General features: G+C 46.1%; 1 protein-coding gene across 1 annotated transcript in view; it reads right to left on the reverse strand.

Annotated features, from left to right (window-relative positions):
- Positions 1-24,814, reverse strand: part of farp2 (FERM, RhoGEF and pleckstrin domain protein 2) — a 228,832-nt gene that overhangs the window by 124,848 nt on the left and 79,170 nt on the right. The window contains 4 exon segments of the mRNA XM_038816227.1: positions 10,079-10,193; positions 14,751-14,848; positions 17,089-17,167; positions 19,980-20,022. Of these exon segments, the coding sequence (XP_038672155.1) occupies positions 10,079-10,193; positions 14,751-14,848; positions 17,089-17,167; positions 19,980-20,022 (335 nt within the window).

Consider the following 24,814-nt stretch of genomic DNA (forward strand, 5'->3'; position numbering starts at 1 on the left):
GCTGGTGAATGTGTATGCCCCGAATTGGGATGACGCGGGTTTTATGAGGCGCCTGTTGGGCCTCATTCCGGGTCTGGAGGCAGGGGGCCTGATCATGGGGGGGGACTTCAATACAGTGCTCGACCCTGGGCTGGACAGATCGAGTTCCAGGACGAATAGGAGGCCGGCAGCGGCAGAGGTGCTAAGGGGGTTCATGGAGCAGATGGGGGGGGTAGACCCTTGGAGATTTGGCAGGCCAAGGGCGAGGGAGTATTCTTTTTTCTCCCACGTCCACAGGGTGTACTCCAGAATAGACTTTTTTGTTCTGAGCAGGGGGCTGATTTCGAGAGTGCAGGACACGGAGTACTCGGCCATTGCGATTTCGGACCATGCACCACACTGGGTAGAGGTAGAACTGGGGGAAGCACGGGACCAGCGCCCGTTGTGGCGCCTGGATGTGGGGCTGCTGGCGGACGATGAGGTGTGCGGAAGGGTCCGGAAGGGCATTGAGAGATATCTGGGCACGAACGACACGGGCGAGGTGAAGGTGGGGGTAGTCTGGGAGGCCCTGAAAGCAGTGATCAGAGGAGAGCTGATCTCCATAAGGGCACACAGAGAAAGGAAGGAGAGGCAGGAGAGGGAGAGACTGGTGGGGGAACTTATAGAAGTGGACAGGAGATATGCGGAGACACCAGAGGAGGGGCTGTTGAGGGAGCGGCGCAGTTTACAGGCCCAGTTTGACCTACTGACCACTAGGAAGGCGGAGACGCAATGGAGAAGGGCACAGGGCGCGGTCTATGAGTACGGGGAAAAGGCGAGCAGGATGCTAGCACACCAGCTGCGCAAGCGAGATGCAGCCAGAGAGATTGGGGGAGTGAGAGAGAAGGGAGGGAACGTAGTGCAGAAGGGGCAAGAGGTGAACGGGGTCTTCAGGGATTTCTACAGGGAATTGTACCGGTCTGAGCCGCCCAGGAGGAGGGGGGGAATGGAGAACTTCCTCGATAGATTGAGGTTCCCAAAGGTCCAGGAGGAACGGGTGGAGGGGCTGGGGGCGCCGATAGAGCTGCAGGAGCTAGTTAAAGGGATAGGTCAGATGCAGGCGGGGAAGGCGCCGGGGCCGGATGGGTTCCCGGTGGAATTTTATAAGAAGTATGTGGACTTGGTGGGTCCAGTGCTGGTGCGAGCCTTCAATGAGGCGCGAGAGGGGGGGGTTCTGCCCCCGACAATGTCACAGGCCCTGATCTCCTTGATCCTGAAGCGGGACAAAGACCCTGTACAGTGCGGGTCCTACAGGCCTATCTCCCTCTTGAATGTAGATGCCAAACTGTTGGCAAAGGTCCTGGCAACCAGAATAGAGGATTGTGTGCCAGGGGTAATCCATGAGGACCAGACGGGGTTCGTAAAGGGACGACAACTTAACACAAATGTCCGGAGACTGTTGAATGTGATTATGATGCCAGCAGTGGAGGGGGAGGCTGAGATAGTGGTAGCACTGGATGCGGAGAAGGCATTCGATAGGGTGGAGTGGGAATACCTGTGGGAGACGCTGGAACGGTTTGGGTTTGGGGAGGGATTTATCAAGTGGGTGAAGCTGCTGTATTCGGCCCCGATGGCGAGTGTGGTTACAAACGGGAGGAGGTCAGAGTATTTTGGGCTCCATCGAGGTACCAGGCAGGGATGCCCCCTATCCCCCTTACTATTTGCATTAGCGATCGAACCGTTGGCGATGGCACTGAGGGGTTCAGGGGGGTGGAGAGGACTGACAAGGGGAGGGGAGGAACATCGGGTATCACTCTATGCGGATGATTTGTTGTTATATGTGGCGGACCCGGAAGGGGGAATGCCGGAGGTAATGGAAATACTAGCGGAGTTTGGGGACTTTTCGGGATATAAATTAAATGTGGGTAAAAGTGAGGTCTTTGTGATACACCCGGGAGATCAGGGGGAGGGAATTGGGCGGCTCCCCTTCAAGAGAGCAGTAAAGAGCTTCAGGTACTTGGGGGTGCAGGTGGCAAGGAACTGGGGGACCCTCCACAAGCTGAACTTTTCAAGGCTGGTGGAGCAGATGGAGGAGGAGTTCAAGAGGTGGGACATGGTACCGCTGTCGCTAGCAGGGAGGGTGCAGTCAGTCAAATGACGGTCCTCCCGAGGTTCTTGTTTCTGTTCCAGTGCTTGCCCATCTTTCTCCCCAGGGCCTTCTTCAAGAAGGTAACTAGCAGCATTATGGGCTATGTGTGGGCACATGGCACCCCTAGAGTGAGAAGGATTTTCTTGGAACGGAGTAGGGACAGTGGAGGATTAGCGCTACCCAATCTTTCCGGATACTACTGGGCGGCGAACGCATCGATGGTGCGCAAGTGGGTGATGGAGGGGGAGGGGGCAGCTTGGAAACGTATGGAGAGGGCGTCCTGCGGCAATACAAGCCTGGGGGCGCTAGTAACGGCACCATGGCCGCTCCCCCCCACAAGGTATACCACGAGTCCGGTAGTGGCGGCCACCCTTAAAATCTGGGGGCAGTGGAGGCGACACAGGGGGGAAGTGGGGGGTCTGATGGCGGCGCCACTGAGAGGGAACCACAGATTTGTCCCGGGGAACACTGGCGGGGGATTCCAGAGCTGGCACAGGGCGGGCATCAGGCAACTGAGGGACATGTTCATAGAGGGGAGGTTTGCGAGCCTGGGAGAGCTGGAGGAGAAATTTGAGCTCCCCCCGGGGAACACGTTTAGATACCTGCAGGTGAAGGCATTTGCCAGACGACAGGTGGAAGGATTTCCCTGGCTTCCCGATAGAGGGGTGAGTGATAGGGTGCTGTCAGGGGTCTGGGTCGGAGAAGGGAAGGTCTCGGACATCTACAAAATAATGCAGGAGGTGGAGGAGGTATCGATAGAGGAGCTGAAAGACAAGTGGGAAGCGGAGCTGGGAGAGCAGATAGAAGATGGGACATGGGCGGATGCCTTAGAGAGGGTCAATTCGTCGTCGTCGTGCGCAAGGTTGGGCCTCATCCAATTTAAGGTGCTGCACAGAGCCCATATGACAGGGACTAGGATGAGTCGGTTCTTCGGGGGTGAGGACAGGTGTGTTAGGTGTTCGGGAAGCCCTGCGAACCATGTACATATGTTCTGGATGTGCCCGGCACTGGAAGAGTTCTGGGAGGGGGTGGCGGGGACGGTATCGAGAGTGGTGGGAACCAGGGTCAAACCAGGGTGGGGGCTAGCAATTTTTGGGGTTGGGGTGGAGCCAGGAGTACAGGAGGCAGGGGAGGCCGGAATATTGGCCTTTGCGTCCTTGGTAGCTCGGAGAAGGATCTTGATTCAGTGGAGGGACACAAGGCCACCAAGTGTTAACACCTGGTTAAACGACATGGCAAGCTTCATCCAATTGGAAAGAATCAAATTCGCCCTGAGAGGGTCGGTACAGGGGTTCTTCCGGCGGTGGCAGCCCTTCCTTGACTTTCTGGATCAGAGATAGGAGCTGGAGGCCGAAACAGCAGCAACCCGGGGAGAGAGGGGGGGGGGGGGGGGGGGGGGGAAGGGGGGGGGGGGGGGATAGCAACGAAGGGAGCACGTCAGCAGGGGGTCGCGGGCAATGACTGCCCGAGGCCATCGGCAGAAAGGGAAAAACGGTTTGGTTGCTAGACTGGTAGCGCGGGGGGGGGTGCGCGCGGGGGAGGGCGTGGGGAGGATTTTCCAGGGGGGATTTGTTGTGTTATAATTTAAAATGTAGTAGGGGTAAATGTTTGTATCGAAAAATTTCAATAAAAATTATTTTTAAAAAAAAGAAAATTGAGGATGGTGGAAGGAAAAGAAAAAGTTTTTTTTTAAGACAAAAACAAACTTTGCCTTATAGTGACAGGGGAATAGTAATTATGAATTATGCAGGCCTCGAGGCCATCAGAACATGATCAGAACATAGAGTGGCACAGAAATTAGGTTGATAAGCTTTGCAAATAAGAGTTTTTTTAAACTTCAGCTATTTCTGTTAAAATGGCACATCAGGTGGATATAAACTCAACCCTGTCCGTGCTGACTATCCCTAATCAAGCAGTGTCTTTCCAGATGCTCAGAAATCCTATCCCTCAGTACCCTTTCCATTACTTTGCCGACCACCGAAGTAAGACTAACTGGCCTATAATTCCCAGGGTTATCCCTATTCCCTTTTTTGAACAGGGGCACGACATTCGCTACTCTCCAATCCCCTGGTACCTCAGCCATCATACGTTGTAGCAAGATGCCGAGTCGAGCCATATGAACCCTACAGCAGACTCCACCCGTTTTATACATGTTACCTCACAGGGCGAATGCTCAAAACCAAATATGCGGAATTAGATGGCGCAGTTCCTAAACACTATCTAGCAGGTGGCCAACAACGTAACAAATGAATAAACCAACATCATTCCTATCACCAGTCATATCGAGAGTGAAAAGAGCACATTGCCAAACCAGCCCCTGCTCCCTCTGCCAGTTCACAGCAGCAGGGTTCTAGAACTTGCATAACGGAGGACTTCAACGTCAAAGCAAGTCACTGTTTTTTATCTTTCACATGACCTGTCACCGTGAGATAAAAATCTGTTCCATTGTTAAAAAATATATACTTTTCCTCCACCTTCCCCTCATTTCCCAATGATCAGTCATAGCATTTTTTTCATGTGATGTGGCCGCCACTAGTTGCTGTCAATCCCCATTTTCTGTAGAAATTAATAGCTTGCTTGACCATTTCAGAGGGCAATTAAAAGACACTTAGATTGGTGTGGATCTGGAGTCATATACAGGCCTGCCCAGAACCAAATAAGATTTTACAACAACCAATGATAGTTTTCAGCTACCTTTGCAGGGGCTAGCTTTACATTGCTGATTTCTATTGACTGAATTTAAATTTCACCAGCCGCCATAATGAGATTTCGTGTGCCAGCCAGGACAACACATGTCACGAGCAATGCAATTTAAAAAAAATAAATTTAGATTACCCAATTATTTTTTCCAATTAAGGGGCAATTTAGCGTGGCCAATCCACCTACTCTGCACATTTTTGGGTTGTGGGGGCGAAACCCACGCAGACACGGGGAGAACGAGCAAACTCCACACGGACAGTGACCCAGAGCCGGGATCGAACCTGGGACCTCAGCGCCGTGAGGCGGTTGCGCTAACCACTAGGCCACCGTGCTGCCCAGCAGTGCAATTTTTCACAACAGTCAGCATATACTGCACCAAATTAATCTCCACGTCTAGAGCCCATCATTGAAGTTTTTGCAGCAGAGGGATTCAGGTCCTACATGATTTAAAGATACAGTACCAAGTTGCACCCTTCATTTCAAACTCCAGTTCCAATTGGCAAGAATTCAATAGCAAGCACATACACCACATGATATTGACATTAATATCTATTTCAAAAATATACAAATTGAATGACCCACGCTTTTGCTGGTATTCGGCACAATCCCATCTGTCTCCACACCTAATAGGCATTTGGTAAAGTAAAGTCGCCGTAGTCCATTCCCCTTTGAGGGGAGAACGGAGCTATCGTGTCGAGTCTGGATGACTCTTTGCCAAGCATATCCTTCACCCTTTTTTTCCCCTCCAGTGCCCGTCTCGCCTCCCTTTAAATGCTGCGCTTATTCTTCTGGTACCAAGTTCCATTGTCCAATCACTCTTTGGGTAAAGAATTTGCTTCATTGGATGTAGTTTAGTGACAACTATGTATTTACTCCAGTAATTCTTGTCTCGCTCGCACAAGTTGGAGCATTCTCTCCATGTTTACTCCATCAATGTTAAAGGCCTCTTCCAGGTCACTCCTCTGTCTTACAACTTCTAGAGAAAACAGTCAAAGCCTGTTCAATCTTTCCTCACAAGTACAGCCCCTTTCTTTTGGTTCCATTTCAGCGAATGTCATTCGCACCTGTTCCAGTATCTCTGTTATCATTCTTACAATATGGAGATCAGAATTGCTCACAGCATCCAAAGTATGGCCTAATCAAAGTTTTCTACATGCTTTGGATAACTGTTCTGCTTTCAATTCCATTTCTGCAGAAATTAACCCTCTGTTTTTTAATATCCTTATAAAACTTTATTATTTTTAGTGTTGTAATCTGTATATTTGTACCCCACTTAGACCGGTATTGTCCAAGGAATATTGGGCCTCCTCGTTCTTAACAAAATGAAACATCTCATTCCTATATTGAAATGTATTTCGCAATTACACACCCATTCAGCCTGATTTTCTTCTGATACTTTGCTTCAGTTTTCAATATTATCTCCCAATTTGGTGTCAGCTGCAAATTTTGAAATTGTACTTCCAATTTTGGAATCCAAATCACACCTATAAATGGTGAACAGCATCGATCCTTGTGGAATACCAATTTGCACCATACGTCAATCCCAATAAATACCATGTCCACCACACCCCCCTCTCCCATCTCCACCACTAAAAGTTTAACCTGTTATTTCAAGAAACTAGGTACCCTGGAGTGAGTCAGAGAACAATTCAGTCAACACAGAACAATATAAATTGTGTGTGTTTGGGTTGTAACTCCCATTTCGTGGGTAGCTAACAATCCATTCTAAGGGCCCAAAGCTTTTGCTTACTGCATTTTATAAACTTGTTGGGAAACTAATTTAATATCTCTTTCCCTAACTCGTGCAGATATTGAAGGTCAGAACCACCAATGCTCTATATGGATCCACCTTGAAGGATGACTGGCTGTGACATAATTTTGAATAACTAAGTAAACACTGTAGATGCATATTACCCAATAATTCAAAGGTTATAGAAAGAACTTGAAATTGTGCAATGCAATCCATTGTCACCTGTTTCCAAAGAGTTAATCCCATCCAGCTGCTAGTATGCAACAGAAGCGGCAAGGCTCGGATGTCACTGCGGAGAAAAACCACGCTCGAAGCGACCATAAATATGGCAGAGCTCAGTCCATGTAATTAGGAGTAGGATCAGGATTCACTTGTTGTCAAATCCCAATATAAGTTAACAAGTCAAAGTAATCTTTTATGTACTAGCAATCCTGCTATCACAGAGCTCAGCAAACTACACTTGCATCTTCCCATCAATTTCCTTCCTCAAAACAAATACTTTCTCTTTCATTAAGATACGGAGAGGGCATTTGTTCATTCAAATATTTTCTCCAACAGGGGTTGTAGGATATTCGAGATAGGGACTGGTGAGGCAACAAAGAAATTTAACCACATGGATAAAAGTTTTAAAAGAGGCACTGGGAGGCCGAGAGTCAATATAAATCAGAGACCTGGCATGCTTGGAGATTGAAGCAGGCTGGAATGTTGGCAGCAGTTTCAAATGAGCTGAATGGGAGTCTGGCCAGGAAAATCAGGATAATCGAGGCCGAAGTTGAACATTTCAGCAGGAGTTCTGAAACTCAAGCAGAGGCACACAATGGAGACGTCAAGACAGGTGAAGGTAGAGCTGGGATCTGAAGTGTGCATGTAGATTCTGAACCAATGTCGATGGATATCACCAGGGGAAGCACATAAATGAGGAACAGGAAAGGACCAATTATAGATGTATTAGGGTTCCCCAAAATTACAGTGCAAGAGTAGGATGGACAACCACTGTTGGGAGATGCTCCGGCTACAATCTGTTAACTGTACCTCAGAGAAATGTTCCACTTTGTATGTAGCTTTAATCTGTCTGAAATGCAGTTGTGTTGAGTTACTTTGCTTTGTGTCAGCAATTTCCTAGAGCACTTTTGATGATCTTCTACTAGCAAACTCTGCTCCTATGTGGAATCACACTGATGTTCCCAAACACCACATTACTAAAAAATGGATTCCCAGTTTGTATCGTGGTTATGGGGTCCTGAGCCAAATTAAGTTCCAAGGACCCAAACTTGATCAATGCTGAGTTAGCCAGTCTTGAAGGGGACAGATGAGGAGATGCTACAACACCCAGATCCCTCTCTTCTGATCACAAGCCTCTCTCTCACTTCTTTCCCCCACCCCCCACCGCCAAACCACCTAGTCTGACAGTGTTTGCACTCCAGCAGTCATTGGCTTCAAGAGAGAGCTAGTGAGAGTGTGAGAAGAGAATGTTGCAGATATCATTACAAATATAGCCCAACATCAGTCACCGCCTTCTGGAAGGATGTAGAGCGTTGGTGGATGTAAGAGAGAGAGAGAGAGACATGATCTATATCAGTAAAGAAAAAACATTTCTAATCATCTCATCGTATCTTACAATCATATCTGTACACATTCCATTTTGTACTCCGAAAGAAAATGAATCAGAGTGGTTAAAAGGACAGATCCTTTGTGTTGAAAAATGCTACAAATTAATAATGGCACACCCTCCTCCTCCATTTTTGACATGCCAATATAAAGCATTTAGCTTTGAACAGTGTACTGAGCACCACCAACTTTTCAATGCCACATTAATCAGAAACAGATGTTCTAAAGCAGGGATTTTCAAAGTGCAGGTGGGTCGTGGAACAATCAGTTGCACCATTCCTGCTTTGGCTTCGATCATGGGGGAAGCACCCAACGATCACCACCATCTTTTACACTGAAAATGGCAGCCACTGCTGCCATTTAAATGAAAATAAATGAGTGTGTGGAGTTTTCCGGCCAGAAACAGCAGCAGTGGACAGGTCACACGCCCAGTATGTACACCTGACGTCAAGCACCCTCCATGCACATGCTTTTGCCGCCAAATCACAGAGCAGAGCTTTTTCCATTTTTCAGATGCTGGCAAGAGCACTGTGAAGATGTATTGTTTTATTAAAAGTAAGGAAGAGCCAGAGACACAAATAGGCAGTATACCTTCTGGACAAAATCTCAACTGAATCTGGACAGGGCTGCACAGGAGAGGACAGCGCAGTACAAGTTTTAGCTCTGTACATAGCTCTGGTTAATAGCCTACAAAGAAGAAACTTAACTCAGGAACAAAGCAGTATAACAATGATTTATTGAGGATGGCTTTTGTCAATTGTGCCAATGAAAATAAGGTTAGAAAGCCCATGCGTGGTATATGCAGGGAAGTACTGGGAAATTAGAGAAGTTTCAGGTTTTGAAAAAGAAGTGGTGCGTGAAAAATTCCTTTTGAGGTTGAGACCCAGAGTCAGTTATTATCTTACAACGGAATTCAATTTAAAAGAATATGCTGCTGTAGTTGACATGTAATAGCACATTAAAAACACGCCAAAAGCCCATGAGGCTGTCAGCATTCTGGAGTAGCATCTTTCAGGAGTATCCAGTGCGGAGTAAAACAAGCATTTTGTTGCTAGTGCCCTTCATGACAACCTGCATGTGCGAGGTTGGATTTTCCATTCTCACAAAGATAAAGACCACATAAAGGAACTAACTGAAGTCTGCACCTGATATGTGCATTGCCCTCGCCTCCACGGAACTTGATTAAAGTGAGATTGTGAGGACCAAGCAGGCTCCCTTGTGCATTAAAGGTTTAAGTGAACGTGGCACGCGTCGTGAAGTTTGGCAGGTGTGGGCCCCGAAGGTCGACCGATTGGCAAAAGTAGGCTCTGGGAAATGAAAAACCCCGTTCTAAAGCATGTAAGGAGACCTCACAGCATGAGAATTGCAACTTTATCCTGATGCCAATGCTGCATGTTTCACTGCTCCTGCCTATCATAAAGACGAAAGCTTGAGAAGGAAATGGTAAGATACAAACTGAAATGTGTTGCACATTTGAGGACCAATGGAAAAGCAATAGTGCATTATTGAAGGAACATTATCTTCACTATAAGAGAAGTCAGAGGAACGAAAATGCAGCATAAAAATGATACAGTAAAGGATACTAGACTGAGAACGGTCACACAATTGGTATTTTAATTTGATTTGATTTATTATCACATGTACCGAAGTACAGTGAAAAGTATTTTTCTGTGGTCGAGGAACGTACACAGTACGTACACAGTAGACACAAGAATAATCAACAGGGAACATTGACAAATGGTACATCGATAAAACAGTGATTGGTTACAATGCGGAACAAGGGGCCAAACAAAGCAGATACATGAGCAAGAGCAGCATAGGGCGTCGTGGATAGTGTGCTTATAGGTTCTTATAGTGTTCTTATTTTATTCACAACTAAGATCCGGCAACTGATTCCAATAAACAATACTCACATATTTCGCCGGTGAAATTCTATAATCTTTTCCTGCAACATTTTTTGGTTTGGTGAGAGCGTGTTATTCTTAAGGTATTCCAGCTCCACAGCTTCATCATAATCTCCTACTTCAGCTAAAAAGAAAGGGGAGAGATGTGATACCGCAGCCGATCAAAATTACAGACAGCCAAGTACGCTACAATGGGCCGTTTCTGATTAGAACATAGAACATTACAGCGCAGTACGTTCCCTTCGGCCCTCGCTGTTACTCCGACCTGTGAAACCATCTCTGAGAAGTTTCCTTCTTAACCCTCTCCATCCCATTCTCTCCCCCCTCCTGTAGGGTCCTTCCTAAAACATACCTCTTTGGCCAAACAATTAGTCACCCTCCAAATATTTCCTTCTTTGGTTTGGTGTCAGTCTTTGTCTTAAGCCCTTATGGAGTTTCTTACGTCACTTTACTACAATGGTTATTGTTATGGGCCAGGGTTTAGAGAACCCCAAAGTGTATCATGGAGGTCACCTGACCCACAGCTTTTAATAGATTGTGGTATGTGGAGCACACGGCCCACTTTTCAGGTGTGGTACAGCAGAAATGGAAAAGTATTTTTTAAAGCAATGTTTATTCTGTGAACTCAAGTTAACCGTTTTAAAACAGTGAACATCTTAGCAACCATTAATTCAAATACAACCCCAAAAGATTACAACACTAAGTAATCCTTTAAGCTTTCCTTTTTAACATCCATACGACTTAAAAACAAAACCTTTAACAGAAGCACATCAGGTGAAAGTCACTACTGAAAACATTTATAATTCTGAATTCACCAAGTGATCAAGAGATCGTCTTTTGATGGCAGAGAGAACAGCAGTACACCTGCTTGGTCTGGCTTCAGCAATAACACTGCAAACAAAACTAAAACACACCCTGCAGCAAAAAGCCTGAAACGAAAGTAAAAAGCTGACAGACAACCCAGCTCCACCCACTCTCTGACATCATTGCAGTAGTAAACATCCATTTCTTAAAGGTACTCTCACTACAGATATTTATATACATACCCATTTATAAACACCCATTTCTTAAAAGGTACTCTCACATGAGTTATATAAATAGCAAAAGGATGGTAAAAGGACAAGAGGAGTTGATTAGGGACCAAAGGGGGGATTTTGGACTGTGGGAGGAAACTGGAGTACCCGGAGGAAACTCACACAGACACAGGGAGAAAGTGCAAACACCACAGTCACCCAAGGCCGGAATTAAACCCGGGTCCCAGGCTCAGTGAGGCAGCAGTGTTAACCACTGTGCCACCCCGTTATTTATTGCCATAGATATAGATACCTAGATACAGTGAAAAGTATTGTTCTGTGTACAGTCCAGACAAATAGTTCCATACATGAAAAAACATAGGACATACATAAATACACAATGAAAATACGTAGACACGGGTATCGGGTGAAGCATACGGAAGATATTACTTTTCAGTACAGAAGATGTGTGAAGATATCAGTTCCGTCCATAAGAGGGTCATTCAGGAATCTGGTAACAGCAGGGAAGAAGGTATATTTGAACCAGTTAGTGCGTGTTCTCACTTTTATTTGTTAAATGTAGAGTACCCAATTCTTTTTTTCCCAATTAAGGGGCAATTTAGCGTGGTCAATTCACGTACCAGGCACATCTTTGGGCTGTGGGGGTGAGATCCACGCAGACGCAAGGAAAATGTGCAAACTCCACAGGTAGAGTGACCTGGGGCCGAGATCGAATTTGGGTCCTAGGTGCTGTGAGGCAGCAGCGCTAACCACTGTGTCACATTTGTACCTCCTGCCTGACTGAAGAGGTTGGATCTCAGACATTTGTATATCCTGCCCGATGGAAGTGCTTGGAAGAGAGAATAGCCTAGGTGGGAGGGGTCTTTGACGATGCTGCCTACTTTCCCAAGGCAGCGTGAGCTGTCAGCAGAGTCAATGGATGGGAGGCAGTTTCCAGGATGGACTGGGCTGTGTTCACAGCTCTCTGTAGTTTCTTGCGGTCTTGGGCCGAGCAGTTACTAGGCTGTGATGCAGCCAGATAGGATTCATTATATGGTGCATCAGTAAAAATTGGCAAGAGTCAATGTGGACATGCTAATTTCATTAATTTCCTGAGTAACTCTAGACGCTGTTGTGTTTTCTTGGTCATGGCGTCAACATGGATGGACCAGGACAGATTGCATACCTAGGAATTGAAGCCGTCAACCATCTGCACCTCGGCACCATTGATGCAGACAGGGGTGTGTACAATGCTTCGCTTCCTGAAGTCAATGACAGCTCCTCAGTTTTGTTGACGTTGAGGGAGAGATTGTTGTTGTTACACCACACCATTAAGTTCTCTATTTCCCTGTACTTTGACTCATCGTTGTTCGAGATCCGATCTACTGCGATCGTGTCATCAGCAAACCTGTTGGGAGTTGGAGCCAACACAGTCGTGTGTGTACAGGGGGTACAGTAGGGGGCTAAGTACGCAGCCTTGCGGGGTCCCGGTATTGAGGACTATCGTGGAGGAGGTGTTGTTGTTTATCCTTACTGATTGTGGTCTATGGGTCAGGAACTCGATGATCCAGTTGCAGAGGGAGGAGCCATGTCCCTAGGTTTTGGAGTTTTGATATGAACTTGGCTATGATTATGGTGTTGAAGGCGGAACAGTAGTCAATGAATAGGAGTATTGTTGTTGAGATGCTCCAGGGATGAATGTAGGGTCAGGGAGATGGTATCTGCTGTGGACCGGTTGTGGCGGTATGTGAATTGCAATGGATGTCTGGGACCATGGAGTTGACGTGTCTCATGACCAACCTTTCGAAGCACTTCATAATGATAGATGCCAAGGCCACTGGACAAGAGTCATTGAGACATGTCTGGTTCTTCTTTTGCACTGGTATGATGGTGATCTTCCTGAAGCAGTTGGGAAACTCGGGATGGAGTAGGGAGAAGTTGCAAATGTCCACAAACAACCCCGGCAATTGGTCTGCGCAGGATCTGAGTTCACGACGAGAGACTCGGTCAGAAGCCATTGCTTTCCGAGGATTCCCTTTCAAAAAGGCTAATCTGACTTCGGAAGCTGTGACAGTAGGTATACCACGTCCTCGTCATTCACTCCATTACTGATGGCAGATACCATTACTCCACACTTGAACTTGCTTCTTAAAGACCCCCACTTTGCTTCATTTCCCACTACTATGAAGCAACTTTGCCAACCAGCAGCCCCACCCTCCAACAACTCAACGCTCTATAAAGCCCAAGTCCATCCAAAGCATCAGTACTCTTCCCATATCTGGGGGACACTTCCTGTATCCCCCTCACACTCCTAGACATGGTAGAAAAAAGTTACCCAATAGGCAATCACTTTGATGCTTAGCTCTGAACTCTCCATCGCTGATGTTTTTATGTCTCTATATTGAAAGCTATGAAAGCTGGTTTAGGTCAGTGGGCTAGACAGCTGGTTTGTGATGCAGAACAAGGCCAGTAGCACGGGTTCAATTCCCATACCAGCTGAGAATTCTAAATTCTCCCTCAGTGTACCCGAACAGGCGGCGGAATGTGGCGACTAGGGGCTTTTCACAGTAACTTCATTGCTGTGTTAATATACGCCTACTTGTGACAATAAAAGATTATTTATTGATGCTATTATGTTTTGTAGCCTTTTCTTCTTTTAGTCTTCTGAAGCCCACCATGCCATTCGATCCAATTTTCCCTCGTTCCTTCGAGTTAGAGTGCTATTCTAACTACCGTATATACTCGCGTATCCTTCGATCTCGCGTATCATGCGACCCCTAAATTTTCGTCCCCAAAACATGATTTTATGGTATACCTCATGTATCATGCGAGTGGCTTTTTTGGAAATTAATTTTGGAAACTAAAACTTCCAAATGGTATCATTGTGTGTGGTTTCTGCAGAGTTGCTTCTGCTGTGAAAGCTGTTCGCGATTCGAACAGCTTTCCAGCTGGCTTTACTCGTGTTGTTCAGCCACTTGCCGTTTCCATTCATAAAAACATGAATGGAAACGTCAAGTGGCTGAACATCTTTCCATCAGAATGCTGTGGTCAAAATCTGAAGAGTAGTATTCTGATGGGAAGATGTTCAGCCACTTGACGTTTCCATTCATGTTTTTATGAATGGAAACGGCAAGTGGCTGAACGACGCTAGTAAAGCCAGCTGGATGCTATGTGACTTATCTTGGCCAGCATTTCACACCCGCGATTTTTGTACCTCGCGTATCATGCGATCCCTGAAATTTAGGCTTCAAATTAAGTGCTCAAAAGTCGCATGTTACGCGAGTATATACGGTAGCTTTCCCCAGATTTGCAAACCTACATTTAACATTCAATGCCACCCCCCGCTTGGTGCTCCTTTGCTTCGTCTAACGAAGCAAACAGCATTAAAAAATCTGGTTACACAGCCACTAATTATTAGCCACTAATTACTAAACAAGTAATCAACAAGATTGCTGCGGTGTGCCATTACAAAATTATGTCTGAGAACATAGGGTTCAAAAGGTTCATCAGCCAAACCAATTTGTGGCTTTAGATTAATTGGCTTCAATCAGTGCCAAAGGAGCGAGCACTGTCAGCCTTGAGCGTAATTTCTGCAGTTGCTTTTTGTTGCATTCACATAACACTGATGAACTCGAGGTGGCATCGTCTTGTTTATCCTCAATACTCACACTGCAAAAGATGAGAAATAATGAGTGCGGACGTATTCTCATTGCACATGATTTTGTTCTCTGCAAGGTCCCGCTTAATCTGCAGTGCAAACAAGTACCTAGAAAAGAAAAATGAACACATTACATTGATGGCTTCTCATACAAGTTGGCATTCGCCACAGCACAGCCAGCATCACTAACAGTTGCCTGGTTCTTTTGTATCAACTGCCCACCTGCTGATTAAACCAGGGTCTCTCAAATTATTCATTAAGGTTTCAGAATAGAGTATGTTTCTTTCAAATGCCTGGAGTCCCAGAACTCCACTACATACATCAGATGCAGTGATCCATAACATCAGCCATGGTCCTTTTAGATTTAAAAAAAACGTCAATATGACAGACACCAGCAGCCAGAACAGATCCAAAATGGGATGAGGCAGAATTCAGCCATGACCATGTAGAGGCGCTGAAAATATGATTTTCCCACATACTCCAAGTACTTAGAATCTTTGCAAGCATCCAATTTGGAGCACAGTACCATTGAAACTTACAACACAAGGCCATTCAGCTCATCGTGGCTGTGTTGGCTCTTTTGTAACAGTTGTGTTTAGTCTTACACCCAGTTTTTTTTTTCTCAGTCTATATACCTGTAGGTTGCTGGTCCTTAAATACTTGTCCCTTTGGAAATTACTCATGGGCTAAGCTTTCACCACCAGTGTTCCCGATCCAGAAAGGTAAAGTGAAATATAACTCTCATCCTCCCTCTGAACCTTTTTCCAATTCTGAAACTATAACCTCTGACTATTCATCCACTCACCAGGGGGAATACACTTCCTCTATCTACTCTATTACCTCTTGTCATCTCAGAAAATTCTATTAGATCACCTCTTAGCCTCTCTGCTCCAAGGAGATCAAGCCTAACTTCCCCAACCTCTTATAACTGAAGTCCCTTATCACTGTCAACATCCGTGTAAACCTGAGGCAGCACAGTGGCGGCACTGCTGCCTCACAGCGCCCAGGACCCCTGACCCGGCCCCGGGTCACTGCCCGTGTGGAGTTTGCACATTCTCCCCGTGTTTGCATGGGTCTCACCTCACAACTGAAAAGATGTGCAGGATAGATGAACTGGCCACACCAAATTGCCCTTAATTGGGAAAAAAAAAGAATTGGGTAATCTAAGTTTATTTTTTAAACATCCTGGTAAGCCTCCTTTACATATTTCCTGAAGCACAGTATCCAAAATTGTCCACAATACTAACCAGTGATTTCGAAAGTTTGAACACGATTGCTGTCTCTACATTCTATGCCTTTATTTATAATCTTGCCCTGTTATCTTTAAGAAGCATATACAGAATCACAGAATTTACAGTGCAGAAGGAGGCCATTTGGCCCATCGAGTCTGCACTGGCTCTTGGAAAGAGCCCCCTACTCAAGCCCACATCGCCACCCTGTCCCCATAACCCAGTAACCCCACCCAACACTAAGGGCAATTTTGGACACTAAGGGCAATTTAGCATGGCCAATCCACCTAACCTGCACATCTTTGGACTGTAGGAGGAAACCGGAGCACCCAGAAGAAACCCATGCACACGGCGAGAACGTGCAGACTCCGCATAGACAGTGACCCAAGCCGGGAATCGAACCTGGGACCCTGGAGCTGTGAAGCAATTGTGCTAACCACTATGTTACCGTGCTGCCCAAATGTATATGGACACCAAGTTCTCGCTAATCATTTTAAAATTGTGCCATTTAGAGAACACTACAAACTACATCTCAGATGGCAAATCACCTATCCATCATACCTTTTGCGTGCTGTAACTGCATCCATTCCATATGCATACTGCCACTTTCCCCTTAATTCCATAGGCCTCTCGCAAGGGGTAGTAAATTAGGAGTGAGGATCCATAACTAGAGCAGGATTAGCTGTCTCTGAATCAAGGGGCAAGACTGGGCTCAACAAAAACCATTCAGAAGTGACAATGTGCTCAGCAACGCTAATCTTAAACAGGATTTGTCTATTCTAATCCTCTCACTGGCTATATCAAGTGAGTTGAACACCATTCCAATCTGGGGTTTTACACTCTCAACAAAGAAAAGTGGACAAGATAATCTGATTCAAATGCTCAATGTAGTCCTTTTCATTTCAGTAATATTGTGGGGGAATCCACGGACAGGAGAAAAACTTAGAAGCATAACACACTGCATTATGAAGCATAATGATCACCAGGAAATGGGAAATGGTTAGAAACTTTGTAACTACCATTCTGAGGCTGCAACCCGAGAATAAGACTAGGGGGGTAACGGCATCACGAAACACTAAGAAAATCACCAGTTTGAATGGATCCAGTGTCGCTCATTACCTTGTGTACTCCTCCTGCAGTTGGCCAGGATCAGGGGGGAAAAACTTAACAGAAAGCCTGAATACGGTGTTCTTTGGTCCTGCAAAGAATGAGAAAGACTCAAAAACTGAGACATGAACTTCCCTTCAAATAGAAGCATGGAACAGAGGCAGGGCCAAGAAAGCCTGCCACAGAAACAATTCACTCACATTTCAAGGTGGCTGATTTAAATATGCATGATTCCACGTGATAAAGATTAATTTCCGTCTAAAGTGTTTGTAACTTATTACTTTAAAACTTAGACCCTGTGCAAAGGGTACTTAGCATAAATGTTGTAATGCATGTCAAGCACCCTGTTATGAAGAGGGTTTGTTGAGCTAATGAAACATGCACACCCGCCACACTGTGCACTCGCGCACAATGATTGCTTCAGTCTATATTTAACCCTTTTTGATTTTGCATCCAAAATGTAGGTCCCTTAATTACCCGCCTAAATATTTCTTTAAATGGCAGCTTCCATCATGGGGAGAATCTCACGAGATAATTTCAAAATCTGAGAAAAGATTCACATTCTTCAAAGATAAAAGACATCTGTGTGCACTCAAATGCAGCTCATAAAAGTATCACTTCAAGAGATTTGAATAAAAGATTTCCTGCAATAAATTCTATATCACAAAATGATCTGTTTATTCGGGGTTTAAGAAATGGAATTGATAAATGTGAATGACGAGGTCTGCTCTGGGGCCCTGTTGCTTTCAAAAATTGGCAGTGGAATTTTCTGCAGTCTGGCCCCGATGTACAATGAATTATCAAAGAGGACCTGCTGTTTGTTTAATAAAAGCAAAAAATGGTGAACAAACTCAGCAAGTCTGGCAGCAGCTGGGGAGAGAGAAACAAAGTTAACGATTCAAGTCCACATGACTCTTCTTCAGGCTCAAAACGCAACTATGTTTCTCGCCACAGATGCTACCAGACCTGCTGCGTGTTTGCCCAGTATTTTCTGGTTTTATTTCAGATTTCCGACATCTGCAGTATGTTGCTATTATTCTGTTGCTTGTTTGCCTAGGTTGCAGTTCAAGAGAAAGGTGTTGGGAGTTCATGTGAATGGTCCAGATTTGGAAGCCAAAATAATCAGAAATAAATGAGTGTTTAAAAAACACAAATTGCCCCACAGCTCCCATTTAATTTCGCACATGAAAACAATCAGCTTCTCAAAGGAATGAAAAAAAGGTTTTGATTTTTGATCTGACATGGGATGATGGCAATAACCAGGAATTTCCAAAACAGAACTGTCAATCATTCCTGGCAAAATACAGCTTAAATTTGCAGTCAAGTATCAGGAATCCCTCTTGAACTGCAGCAGGGGACAGCATCTACCATCCAAACACCCGGTATTTTGCTTCAGGGTCATTCTTAGACACTCACTGCGAGACCCGATTTGAGTCATGTCACCGGGGGCAGTAATGGAGTGGAGCCCAGTCCCCTACGCTCATGAATACCATTGGTTCAATAAAAAGTTACTGCATATTAGTTTATTTATAGGTTTGTTTTCATGACAAAGAGATTTTAATGCTGGCTTGGCATCTAGTGCCAGCATCACGCACACCCAGATGAGAGACAGAATGCAGAATACAACTCCCTCTACTCTTCCTCAACATTAAAGTGATGAATTAGAGCATTCGGCAATCACGCAAGCACATTTATATTGAAAAACACAGCAAAATATATCCATGGCAACCTTTGCAGTTGAACAGGTCTATTTCTATATTTTAGGGGTGATTGGTGACTTTTGCCATGGATTGCATTTCTGAGCAATTTGCTCAAGCATCACTTCCAGACTTACCCGACAGAAATTCTATGCGGCTTCTTTTTGTTTAGAAATAGATTTCATTTTTGCTTTTCTTTTTCAATTCCTCATGTTACAGAGCTGCAGGCGAGTCAGCAAACATGTCACAAAGTTCCACTTGCCACATGAAACATCATTCAGCATATGAAACACCAAATTCCTTGCTTGTTACATCTTCAGAACTGCCACAGAACTTCTGAGTTCCTCCTTAACTAATTATACAGTGAGGCTCCAACAGATTGGAGCATAATGTAGGCCCCAAACACAGTACCTACAATCCCAAAAACAGTTGTGTGAATCTCACTGCATTTCACTCTTACTCCCCCCCTCCCCCCCACCAAGAGCTCTTGTATTGATATACTGTCACGCATCGGATTTGTCCTAGTGTTTCTCTCTTTCCTGACAAGGCAGACCATACGCAATGGCGGGAGAATTGTGACTTATCAAAACCTATCCAAAATCTCAGCTGCACCGAATGCCAGCAGTGTCATTAAACTATAGGCAGGGACATACATGATTGCACGCTGGATGACCTTCAAGCATTAGGTTCAAATCTATAAAGGGCAGCACGGTAGCCTTGTGGATAGCACAATCACTTCACAGCTCCAGGGTCCCAGGTTCGATTCCGGCTTGTGTCACTGTCTGTGCGGAGTCTGCACGTGCTCCCCGTGTGTGTGTGGTTTCCTCCGGGTGCTCCGATTTCCTCCCACAGTCCAAAGATGTGCAAGTTAGGTGGATTGGACTTGATAAAATTGCCCTTAGTGTTGGGTGGGGTTACTGGGTTATGGGGATAGGGTGGAGGTGTTAACCTTGGGTAGGGTGCTCTTTCCAGGAGCCGGTGCAGACTCGATGGGCCGAATGGCCTCCTTCTGCACTGTAAATTCTATGATCTGATTTAAACCAGGGTGTCTTCAAATTTATTAGCTGCAAGGTATTTCCCTGGCCAACATTGCCATCCAAGCTAAATCACAATGAGCTAATCAAGTACAAAAATGCACATCGCAACAGCTTTGGGGAGCTGGGTTGAGGGAATGAACAAAACAAAACCAAAAACAAAAGCACTTACTTCGCACTTGTTTCACAATAAGTTTTGCAGGTTCAAGCCAAATCTAAATGAAAAGAAAACATGGAATAAACTGAAAAGTGAATTAAAAAAAAAAGTTAATGAAAATGAAATGACAATTCAGCAAAATCTATAAACTCTATTTGTGTGCAGGGTTGGAAGCAGCAGTGATCCTGCAGAATTCCAACTCATTGGTGCAGTGCTGTGAAATATTCACCGTGTGCATCACTCACAACATCAATGCAAAGACACACCAAGTAATCTCAACAATCCCTCAGGTAACAGCCGTGCCTGAAAATAGCAACACAGATCCACACTATAAAACAGGCAAATGCATTATCAGGAGCCAATTACTGACAGGGAAGAAAATTAATAATATTTGTAATGCTTAAAAATTATGTGCAAGACACCCATCTGAAATTTCCTGATGTGCATCTAGTACTTAACAGAACAACAAATTTTCAAAGCACTGAGTTTGTGGGCCTGGACTGGCTGAAAAATTACACTCTAGTGACAACGCTTGTGTGGGGGGGGGGGGTCTTGTGTCACAGTGGATAGCGTCCCTGCCTCTTAGACAGAAGCTCCGGGTTTATGTCCCACTCAAGACTTGATCACAGAATCCCTACAGTGCAGGAAGAGGCCATTTGGTCCATCGAGTCTGCACCAACTCTTTGCAAGATCAGTCCACCAAAGCCCACGCCTCCTGCCTATCCCAATAATCCCATAAACAAACCTCGGTGATTTAGGGCCAATTTAGCGTGGCCAATCCATCTTGGCCAAACCTGCACATCTTTGAAAAGTGAAAGTGCTAACTCCAGACAGTCACCCGAGACCAGAATTGAACCCGGGTCCCAGGAGCGGTGAGGCAGCAGTGCTAACTACTATGCCATCATGATGGCCAAGGAAAATGCATTTGTAATGCAGCCAAACGAATCAAGCATCAATTTGTATATCCTGATAGGAGAAGGAGAGATTCCTGGTCAACCATGTAATTCAAATAAGTTGGAGTCTCTACCAAAACTATCCATAGATAACATTCCAGGAAATTATGGTGCGTGTGACTTAGTTTGATTATACTGCAAGCGATTCATGTCATTACGTACAAAGCACTATCATCTCCTAGACTGTTGACCTGTGCCACAGAGCAATTGTGTTGTAAAAACACATCTGGTTTAAGGAAAGGAAGTTTAATGTCCTTACCCAGACTAGCCTTTATATGACTCCAGACTCTCAGTTATGCCACTGACTTTCAATAGTTCTCTGAAAAGGCTGAGGGAAGCCATTCAGTTGGATCGAAACAGTTACAAAATAGTCAGCTAAAAATCGAATCAAATGAACTACCCAATATCGACCGTGGCACCGGAAATGACAAAACACACCAGCTCAATGGGTCCGACAAAGTCCTCCTCACTAATATCTGAAGATGTGTGTTAAATTTGGGGCAGTTGCCCCACAGACTATTACGCAGCAACCTGACCTACACATACTCTCAGAGTAATACCCTTAGCTTACATCCCAAACTCCTCCATCACTATTCTTGTATTTCCTGTCCCACTGGGACAGACCTTCTTGAAGTAGCTCAGAGTGAACAGTGCAGCAGCCCTCCGAGTTCACAATGTCTCATGGCATCAGGTCAAACATAGACAAGGAAACCTGTTGATGACCACCTACTGCCCTTTCTCAGCAAATTAATAAGTACTATTACAACACCCTTGACAAGCAAGAGGTCAGTTCCAGCTCCACTCATCCTGGAGTCACAACACACGTGAATCAACCGATATTACTTCTAGAAATTCCCAAATCTTTGGCCCTTGGCTGCCCAATAATTCCAGTCACCAGGGGCGAAATTCTCTGACCCCCCAGCAGGGTCGGAGAATCGCCTGGGGTCGCCGAAAATCCTGCCCCCGGGAAGTGGCGGTTGCGGGAATCACGCCACTCCGATCGGCGAGGCCCCTGCGGCGATTCTCCAGCCCGCGATGGGCCGAAGTCCCGCCGCTGGGAGGCCTCTCCCGCCGCCGAGGTTTGAACCACCTCTGGTGGTGGCGGGATCGGCGCCGCGACCGGGCCCCCGGGGTCCTGGGGGGGGGGGGGGAGCGATCAGACCCCAGGGGATGCCCCCACGGTGGCCAGGCCTGCGATCGGGGCCACCCGCTCAGACTCCGGGCCAGTGCCCTGGGTGCACTCTTTCTCCTCCGCTGCCGCCACGGCCTCCGCCATGGCAGAAGTGGAAGAGAAACGCGCATGCTGCCGGGCGGCGGGCCTGAAAGGCCGCTGGCGCCGGTTGTTTGCGCCAGTCTTCTGGTGCCAACCGCTCCGGCGCGGGGCTAGCCCCCAAAGGTGCGGAGAATTCCCCACCTTTGGGCAGGCCCGACCCCGGAGTGGTTGGCGCCACTCCCCTACGCCGGGACCCCCCCATCACGCCGGGTAGGGGAGAATCCCGCCCCAGGTTTGTAAATTGAAATACAATTACTGTACCAAGAACCATCAAGAAATATGCAGTAAATACAACTAGATAAGCTAATACGTACCACCTACTTTAACTGTCCCACCCTCAGATTAGCACGGTGGTGCAGTAGTTAGCACTGCTGCCTACAGCACTGAGGACCTGGGTTCGATCCCGGCCCTGGGTCACTGCCCGTGTGGAGTTTGCACATCCTCCCAGTGTCAGCGTGGGTCTCACCCCCACAACCCAAAGAGGTGCAGGTCAGGTGAATTGACCACATTAAATTGCCCCTTAATTGGAAAAAGTAATTGGGTGCCCTAAATTTATTTATTTTTAAACTGTCCCATCCTCCACCCGCATACACAAGATAGACAAAGACCGAGGGATGGAAAGCAGTAGAAATTATAACGGTGAAGGTCAAAAGATAAGTATTTGCTTCAACACGCATGGTTGTTTCACAGACTTTCCTCACAGCACGCTGCCTGATTAAAGTCTCTGGTTTACAGCTGGTAATGGTCATCTTTGCAGAATCATTCATTCAGGGTCCCCGCAGGTTAGCATATTCAGTCCTCAGAGGCAGCAGTCTTTCTGGAGAGACACTTCTTATCAAATTGGACCTCCGTTTGAGGTTCACATTCAGCACTTTCTGGAGAGACACCTTATTTTACATCAAACCACAACTCGTAGTTTGACTGCAGTCTCAAGAGAATGCCACCCAGGGCTTTCTGGAGAGTCAGCCCTCAACAGTGGCCTTCTGGAGCGGATTAGTGAGATATTTCTGGAGAGAGTTAGTTAGATCCCCTCATCCAGGCTCCCAGAATCAAAACTGGCCTGGAACTGGAACCCTCAACACTTTGAAAATATTCCATTGAGATCAGATCCAATCACCACCTGTTACCAGGGCAAGACACGGCCTTTTGGGCCAATTCATTGGCCACTAGCCAAATCAATGAAACCCGAGTCATCACTGCAGCCCGTCAGTCTGCAATCATCAGGTGAAATCAGCACAGTCTTCTGCATCCTGTTTAAATTAAAGGCACAGGCCACTGCTTTCTTCAGCTGTGAATTAAAGATATTGGTTGCCGTAAAGACATATCTGTAAATCATCCATGGATCACAAACGTAACAGCAAAAATAAAAGGGGAAAAAAGGGAATAAATAGGAAGGACTCTTACAGTACACCTCCATGCTGAATACCACTTGGAGAAAGCATCGAGGGTGGCTAGAGCAGAGAATATATCTAGAAATGGGGACATCAATATTGATCACCAAAAATGCCCTGGTACTTCACTGCTGACCAAACTGCCTGAGTCCTAAATGGAAAATCTGCCAAACTGGGCTTGTGGTAAGCGAACCAACACATGGGGAAAATTCTATTTGAATTTGCCTTCTCCAGTCTAACTAACACAGATGGCATCTGCTCATGATAGTATTGGTCAGAGTCCGAGACCACAGTCTTCGTGGAGAAGTATTCCGGTTTTTCCACTGAGAACACCAGCCATTCTGTTATGCGCCTTGATGATGCTGAGATTCACAGCAGATCCAAAATTGCATGCTACAGACAGAGCTAAGCAATTCCACAACTAGGTCAGGTCAAAGCTCTGCAGCCTTGCCATATCCAGTCATGAATGATGATGGACAAATAAACTTATCAGAAGCAGGTGGTTCCCTGAGCAATCCCATTCTCAAGGTAGGCATGCACCAGCAAGTTAGGGCAAAAGACAAGGCTGAAGCATTTGAAACCACGCTCAACCACAATGTCAAGTGGCTAACCCACCTCAATTTCCCCTCCCTGCAGATACCACCATCACTGAGGGAGATAGCAAATGGGTGACCAAAAGAAAGAGCAAGAGTAGGAAGGCAGTGCAGGTGTCCCCTGCGGTCATCTCCCTGCAAAACAGATATACCGCTTTGGATACTGTTGAGGGAGATGGCTCACCAGGGGAAGGCAGCAGAGGCCAGGTTCATGGCACCGTGGCTGGCTCTGCTGCGCAGCAGGGCAGGGAGAAAAATGGCAGGGCTATAGTGATAGGGGACTCGATCGTAAGGGGAATAGACAGGCGGTTCTGTGGACGCAATCGAGACTCCAAGATGGTATGTTGCCTCCTTGGTGCAAGGGTCAAGGATGTCTCGGAGCGGCTGCAGGACATTCTTTGGATTGGGGGGGGGGGGGGGGGGGGGGGGGGGGGGGGTGAACAGACAGCTGTCATGGTGCACATAGGCACCAACGATATAGGTAAAAAACGGGGTGAGGTCCTACAAGCGGAATTCAGGGAGTTAGGAGTTAAACTAAAAAGTAGGACCTCAAAGGTAGTAATCTCAGGATTGCTACCAGTGCCACGAGCTAGTCAGAGTAGGAATGTCAGGATAGATAGGATGAATGCGTGGCTCGAGA

The sequence above is a fragment of the Scyliorhinus canicula genome, chromosome 13 (assembly GCF_902713615.1).
Source record: "Scyliorhinus canicula chromosome 13, sScyCan1.1, whole genome shotgun sequence".
Classification (NCBI taxonomy): domain Eukaryota; kingdom Metazoa; phylum Chordata; class Chondrichthyes; order Carcharhiniformes; family Scyliorhinidae; genus Scyliorhinus; species Scyliorhinus canicula.